The sequence below is a fragment of the Diadema setosum genome, chromosome 7 (genome assembly GCF_964275005.1).
Source record: "Diadema setosum chromosome 7, eeDiaSeto1, whole genome shotgun sequence".
Lineage (NCBI taxonomy): Eukaryota > Metazoa > Echinodermata > Echinoidea > Diadematoida > Diadematidae > Diadema > Diadema setosum.
Genome location: NC_092691.1, coordinates 36,284,548 through 36,292,644, shown reverse-complemented (window position 1 = coordinate 36,292,644; position 8,097 = coordinate 36,284,548). Strand labels below are relative to the sequence as shown.

The window sequence follows — 8,097 nt, the reverse complement described above, 5'->3', positions numbered from 1 at the left end:
CAGTATGATTATGAAATGTGGGGGCATGTGTCAAAGCAGTCTTGCTCCAGAATATAGTACTGTTTCGCGATAAAAAAGAAATGGAAAATTACTAGTGTGGAGCTACCATGAAAACAAAGCTTTATTAAAAAAAAAAATCGTGCATGTAAATGAAGGTGGCATAATGTGTTGTCGGCGGGGAGGGGGGTGGGGGTGGGGATGAGGTGTTGGCACAGAAAAACAAGACCCGCTGTAATATATGCAAAGGCATGTGGTAAATACTCGTCATAATGATACATAACACAAGAATATTATGTATCAATTATTTCGCACGCTCATACAGCATAATTTGGTATCAGTCTGAAGGTGTTCCTTTTCATGAAAAGGTGTACGATAAGTGTTGAAAGTTCTCAGAGAAAACGTCCGAGCAGATGGAGGTTGTGCGGGAAGTGTTTTTTCTGTCTAGAGTTTTACTTTGCAGTTGTTGTTTTACTTTCAAGATGTCATGGAAGACACGGTACGAAAAAGGCTGCCAGTGGTAATGGCAACCTTGATTTAACCCTATTATTTCTTACCGATGGTGCTCTACACAAACCACGCACACATTGCATCATAAAAGGCGTCCTTCTGAAGTAAAAAACAAACAAACAAACAAACAAACAAATAAACGAACAAACAAACAAACAAAGAGCGTTGCCTCTGCTCTACCAAAGGGCCCTGCCATTATTATTACCCCAGCGTTGCCAGCTACCCATTTATACACCTGGGTCGAGAGGGACATTGTAGGTAAAAAAAGATCGTGTCCAAGGACGTAAGCACTGGGCGGGAATTGAACTCGAGTCCTCCGATTGGGAGTCGGGAGTCTTATCCACTACTAGTATACCACAGCGCCCCCACTTCTCTTTGGAAATCACGTGATACTTGTCCCTTTGTAAAGCTTTTATAAAACTCTTTTTTTTTTCTTCGCTATGCCTTACGCCATTTCCTGCAGAAAGCGAATTGCCGAAAAAGGGAAGTTAATAATTATGCAAATAAGTAATAGTACCTTAGGTGTATAGCACCCTCAAACATGTACCATTACTATCGCGCAGCCGATATTAATACGCTGACGAGAGCGCTACTACGTGCTTTCCAACTGGTGACTGAATGGTTGCTACATACTCTGGTTGGACTCGAACCAACGATCTCCTGATTAATAGTCAGGCGTTGTACCCAACTAACCACTGAGCTTCGGCCTGACAGCCAAATGCTGGTTCTTTCTTATCCCTCACAGCAGCGGGTATACTGCATAATTATAGGTTATTTTTCAAATTAATACATTCTTGCGTCGAATTGCTTTTATTTCAACTGATTGAAGAAATGCCGTTCATCAACTTATTACTTGAATTATTTTGATGATGGCAGAAACACTGACAATTAACGGTCTGCGTATTTAAAGGGCAAAACGTTGATATACTTTTCTGATGATTATTCGAGAGAGTCTCCAAGATCTATCCTGAACGCTCTAAACCTCTTCTCTCTCTCGGACAAGGCTTAGGCAAGTCGACCGGAAAGGCGGTGGCACGAATACGGCTCACCCTGGATTACCGCAAGACTACTACAAGGCAGACATGTCTCGCAGAAAGCTTGCTTCCGTTTGCTTTTGATGTGATATTTTGTTGCATTTTTTTTTCACTGTTTATTCATGTGATAATCATACATTATGACAGAAATACCTGTATATACGAGAAATCCTTATCCGTTTATGATGGTCGTGAATAAAGCTGAACAGCTTGCACCAACAATTTACATGATAATCAAAGTGATTATCATCATGGCTGCTTAGTAGTACAGGTGTGAGCCCTGATACGTACCATCCACTTGTAACATTGCTGTTAAGATGTGTCAGCAGCCTTTGTTCCACGTGTTAGAATCTCTTATAAATAGGGATAGCTGAGGATATTGATTATTCTTTTGCTGTGCTGTTACGCGAAGAACTCGCAGAACAATAGTTTTGCGCGTTATCATTATTACGTCATTTTTTTTTTTCAACAGATGGAAGGGGGAAAACGTTTCAACCTTGGAGGTGTCGCACATCATCTGCCAGGATCCCAGCGTATTGGAGGCAAACGTCTATGGTGTGGAAGTACCAGGTAATCTTAAAATACTGAGTTGTTACGATTTATGATGATGACAAAGGTGATTATAATAGATGGTATAAATGATAAAATCCATCGCAAGCGGCTGTTGGGGCTACATTGCAACATTCAACACGTCTAACTATCTGATTATCATGGAGTTTTTTTTTTTTTCTTTAATACAGGTAGCGAATAGTAAGGTCTTGCACTTGAAAATGATTTTCCATACACTCACCTACCAGGAATAAAAAGCTGTCTTATCTCTCTCTCTCTCTCTCTCTCTCTCTCTCTCTCTCTCTCTATATATATATATATATATATATATATATATATATATATATATACATATATATATATATGAATTATCTAACGATTTATGTCCTTTATGTTTCATATCTAAGGGAATTATCTTCGCTGTCACTTCATTCCTGTGGCAAAGGTTTTTGTTTGTGTGTGTGTGTGTGTGTGTGTGTGTTCTGCTCGAACTCTACGGTTTCATCATGCGCGTATTTTCTGAGTCTACGCCGAAAGAAATATCTGAATTTGAATAAACTTGTTAATGCAGACTATAGCTAATAATTTATCGTGAATAACTTAAAACTATATAGGGGTTGATCTTTGGAAACATTTTTTTTTTCATCATTCTACCTACCTCTAATTCGTACAAGTCATGTGGATATTATGTTCAGGCCGAAAACGGAAACAGTCTCAGAATGACATGACGTCATTTGTAACATCGAGTATGTTTAGGGGCTTATTATTGATATCGATTTATATATAACAAAGGAAGGACAATGAACACTGAAGTACATTCAGGGGAAAATGTTAACTGTGACAATTTTCCTTGTGGTGTAGTGGTATCCAGCAACAAGTTGATATGTTGATGACAAACACCGGATATTGCTTTAATGTGTCTATGTTTTTCATGGACACGGCACTTGAAGTCAGCCAGAACACAACAACTCATGCAGTCACGTACGAGCATGCGTACTGTCCAAGCACCTATTGTATTTAAAAGATCAATGCTATCACCAGTATCATCATTATCTATTTACAAGATTATGAAAGAAAAATCGATGAGAAGCATAGAATTGACCACAAACATGGACAAGGTAACAATGGCTATTAAGGAATAGAGCCACATGCCCAGTACACTTCATCTATTTTCATCAGGTCCATAAAAATAATGTACAAGTTTTGATCAAAGTTTGGACTCTTTTGTTTTTATGCGGCTGTACAGCATTACCTAATATCTTTCCTTTTTGTACTAGATTAATGCTACTTTTCAAAAATAAAAACGAAGGGAAGAGCATAACTTCGAATGAATGTGATGCGAAAAATTCCGGAAAGAATGATCGAGCATCATAATTCTTGATTAAATCGGAAGTTATCCGCATGTAAACTTCGAAAATAATCTAGAATGATACTTTATTTTATGTAAATTCTATTTTGTATGGAAATGTTACAGTTGTTCTTGGAGGAAAACGTGTATGTCTGAAACATTTCTGTAACACTAGAGGACCAACTTCCTTATGTAGCCGAAACCACTCAGGTACACAACAATAGGAGGGAAAATATTGTGTTCAGCTTGTAACGTAAATAAGTCTTTGTTAACTTCTGTAATGATAATGTCATTAACTTTTAATGGCATCCCTCACTCCTTCAATCACCACCAGGACACGACGGTCGCGCAGGAATGGCAAGCGTCTCAATGCGCCACGGCAGGACATTTGACGCTGACGCCCTCTATCGTCAAGTGACGGAATCACTGCCCCGCTATGCTCGCCCCCTTTTCGTTCGTCTCATGCCAGTCATACCGACTACGACCACCTTCAAACATCAGAAATCAGAGCTGGTGAGGCAGGGATTCGACGTCGACGTCATCGCCGATCCGATCTTTCTTCTAAATGATCGCAAGAAGACGTATTCGCCCATGGACACGGCAGATCTAGCCCGAATTCTGGCCGGTAATTCGAAGCTTTGAAAAAAAAAAATCATAATAATCATAGCTGCAGCAACTGATAACGTGTTTGAGATGTGTGTATGTAGTGTTCTCTATCGAAGAAAATGACATTCCACATGGCGACATCGAAATTTAATAACTGTCTCAGTAAATCATCATTATTAACTTCATGTAGCACTGCATAATTATTATTATTATGTTCCCTCCGTATTCAATTGTGCTCATAATATGACGATTCATAATTGTAAATGTGACGAAGTTCAGAATTTACCTAATATCACAACGATTGCTGATCATTGCAAATGTTATCGATGAACGCGTATGATATGATTTTGTGTTCGAATTTAAGAATGCATTTACTCCGGTGTCGTACATTTGTACCCAGTTTTTGAAGCTGGAGAGTTTTGTAGCAATTTTAACATGATTATTCTTATCGCATGTCGGGACACATTTTGTCAATTTCATCATATCATTTTTTTTTTTTTTTTTTTTGTGCAAAAACGGGCCCTTAACTCCGGTGATCCAACCAGGAATTCCATGCCCAGATTGATTGGTACGTTGCAAGTGTACGTTTTGTGATTGAAATATATTTGTTGCAGAATTTTTAAGTGATATGAATTACAGAAATATTCCTTCTCTCTCTCTTTCTCTCTCTGAAATTTTAATATAGGAGTCCGTTCTTATAAGCATGCAGCGCTACGACAAAGCACCAACTTAAGCGTTAACGCCCTCTACAGTTCGAGATGCGGGTATTACTTTCCGAATTGCTCTGTAACGAAAAAAAAAAAAAGATAACCCCCCCAAAAAACAAAAACAAAACCCACAACAAAACAAGAACAAAAACAACAAAAACTAACTAACTAGCTAACTAACTAACTAACTAACGTTTCCCCTCTGCAGCCGCATTTGTTTTTCCCTCCAATACCAAAGCGTTAGAATAAGAACGCTGATGATAGAGAGTAAGAAATTCGGATAAAATAAAGAGATATAAGCTAAATGATGGTTAAACAGTTAAAGGGATGGTATAGTTTTGGGTGAGATGGAACTTTCAGGTTTCCAACTTTTTTGTGTGTGAACCTCTAATGAAATATGAAAGAGCAATTATAATTCTAAGAAGAACCACTTTATGAAATGTTAAAGAGCACATCAATCGAATTGAAATTTAAAGTTTATTTTGGGAAAATTGGTTTTGAAATGATTGAGATGTCCAGATAAATTGAACCCGATAAAAGGTGGGATCCATCTTTTATTAAGATTGCTTTGTTTTACTTTGGTTTTGGATATCTCAGCCATTCCGATTTTCCTCAAATAAACTTTAAATTTCAATTTGAATGCCATGGTAATTATCTATGCTCTTTATCATTTCATGAAGTGGTTTGTAAGTATCTCGTAGAAGGTTAAAAGATGAATCCTCATCTCAACCAATGCTATACCATCCCTTTAATAAACAGCGGGATAAATGTATGTATGTATGTGTATCTAACTACAAGGGATACATATTGTAACGTAATTTCACTTTTTGACGTATTACTTGCGTGGAGGCTCAATTTGATTGTCCATCATTTCTTTTTTTATGTTTTACTTTCACGTGTGCACTAACGATTACGCGAGTCGTTGATTATAATATTCACAGATTTGCCTGGTATCTACTAAAATGGTTATTTGCACGTGTTTGCGCAAAGACTGGATTCTTTCTAAAGGACATGTCATTTATCTGATGGTATAAGCAAGGTCCTGCGTCTGTAGAAAACACATTAATGTAATCGTGCCACTGTCAACCTTCCCTTGTGCTACTGTTTTTTATATTACACATTAATGTTTTGCCACATTATTAATGTTTATCATTTCCTTGTTGATGTAGTTATCATTATTAAATACTACCATCATTACAGTTGCTTTGTTATATATATTATATGTTGTTTCCATTCGTTTTTGAACGCACCGAAGACTGCAATTGGTCAACTGCACAACACTCTCTGGGATGGTCTGTTTTAGCAATTCCATATGACCGGTCCAGCAGCGTGCCAAAAAAAGCGAAAATAGTTATACTCAAGGTTTTTGCATATTTAACCTAATTTGACTCAATTTACACCAACTGCTACATCTAACGTATCTGTGAGATAAAAATCTACAGAGCTCCGTGACTCCTAGTCTGTGAAACGTGACGTGAGAAAGGATCATTGTAAACCCACTTTTATATCGAGGATTTTGGATGGAGTGAACGGCGCAAACAGTGATATTTTGTACTTTCATCGTCTAGCGAATATGGAGCAATGTATTTTTTTATAAGTGAATTTTATCTAAAAGTGACTGGAATACACTTTAAATGCATTTTTAGGAAAGAACCCTTTAACTGACATTTTACCTGTGTTGGTGAAAACCAAATGGCACGTAGTTTACACGTACTTTTAGTGATATCAGCAAACATTCGTAGGCAAGAGACGCAATACACCAATAAGCTGCAGGACATTGACCCCCGCTGAGTCAAATTTTCAGCCAATCTAACAATTCCTCTTCATCATAAAATTGTATAGGCGTGTTTGTGAGTGCATTCATGTGCGTTGTGTGTATGTGTATGCTTGCAATAGTAAGTCTGACTTTATGTTTTTACATGTAATAGAATCACATACCCGATTGACTACAACATATATTTATATATATATATATATTTCTTTATTGGGCCCCCTACTTTTCTCTATTTTTGTTAATGATATGCCGAATAATGCACACTGTTGTGATTTAGCTTTATACGCTGACGATACTTGTTTATTTACCTCATCCAAAGATCCAAGGGACATTACAAGAAAATTGAATGAAGATTTGTTGAGTTTGTCAAATTGGTTAAAAGATAATAAGCTTATGGTTAATCCAAAGAAATGTGAAGTGATGTTTATTGGTTCACGCCAAAGGCTACAAAGAGTTAATAACCTCTTTAATGATTGCCATGTTTATATAGATGACAGTGAAATAAGAAAGGTTGAAGCTTGTAAGTATTTAGGGGTTGTTATTGACCAAAACCTCTTATGGCATAATCAGGTCGATCATGTTAAGAAAAAAGTTATTAAATGTATGTATCTTCTCAAGAGATTGCGGCCGTATATTAGTAATGACACTGCCTTGTTATTTTATAAATCAGTTTTGCAATGTCACTTTGATTATTGTAGTCCGGTTTGGGCAAATGCCTCCAAATCTTACCTTTCGCAATTACAAATACTACAAAATAGATCACTTCGTATTGTTATGAATGTTGATTATATGCATCCTTCTGATAATTTATATGATACATTGAAATTAGATCGGCTACATGTGAGATGGGCTAAACAACTGGCATGTGCAATGTACCGTTCATTACATGAATTATACCCTCCCTATTTAAATCAAATGTTTTGTTTTCGACAGACTGCTTATAGCACAAGGTCCGGCCCGTCCAAATTGAAACTCATTCAACCGAAGACCAACTATGGTAAACGGTCCTTATCTTATCGAGGGGCCAAACTTTGGAATGAGCTTCATTATCCCTCTTCAACAATTGTATCAATTGAAGCATTCAAACGCTACGTAAATCACAGCCCCGACATACATATTTTTGCAGGATAATGAGTCACCGAAATCAGTAGATTATTAATTGAGATTGTACAAGAATGATTTTTCTCACCCATCCCCCACCCCTATTCCTCGATTTTTGATGTTGATTATATTACATGTTTGTATATGGTTTCTAATTTCTTAGTATGTAGGTTTTTTTTTTTCCTTAGTTAAATTGTATAGCTTATGCCATTCTGGCTTTTTTTATGTAATTTCAGTTGTATATTATTGATTGATTTGTTGTTTGTACTGATGGCATGTTTTGTATTTTGGTTGGACCCCTGTGAAAACCAGCTTTTAGCTGACCAGGGCAATCCATCCCATGAGTGGAGAATGAATAAATAAATAAATAAATAAATATATTCAAAATAACATCTAAGCTCTAACATTTCTCTAATCAGTGACAAACAAGCAAACAAGCGAACAAACAAACATCAAACACAAAAAACAAAG

General features: G+C 36.8%; 1 protein-coding gene across 1 annotated transcript; it reads left to right on the top strand.

Annotated features, from left to right (window-relative positions):
• Nucleotides 1-479: 479 nt before the first annotated feature.
• LOC140231211 (long-chain fatty acid transport protein 3-like) lies at nucleotides 480-4,080 on the top strand. The gene is made up of 3 exons (XM_072311357.1): nucleotides 480-496; nucleotides 2,014-2,111; nucleotides 3,773-4,080. Exons 1-3 carry the CDS (start codon nucleotides 480-482, stop codon nucleotides 4,078-4,080), a joined length of 423 nt encoding a protein of 140 aa, XP_072167458.1.
• Nucleotides 4,081-8,097: the final 4,017 nt, after the last annotated feature.

Bases quoted from the DNA above. Each gene is read 5' to 3' on its own strand.
- LOC140231211 (XM_072311357.1), top strand. The intron at 2,112-3,772 runs GTAATCTTAAAA...AATCACCACCAG, and splicing joins CTATGGTGTGGAAGTACCAG to GACACGACGGTCGCGCAGGA.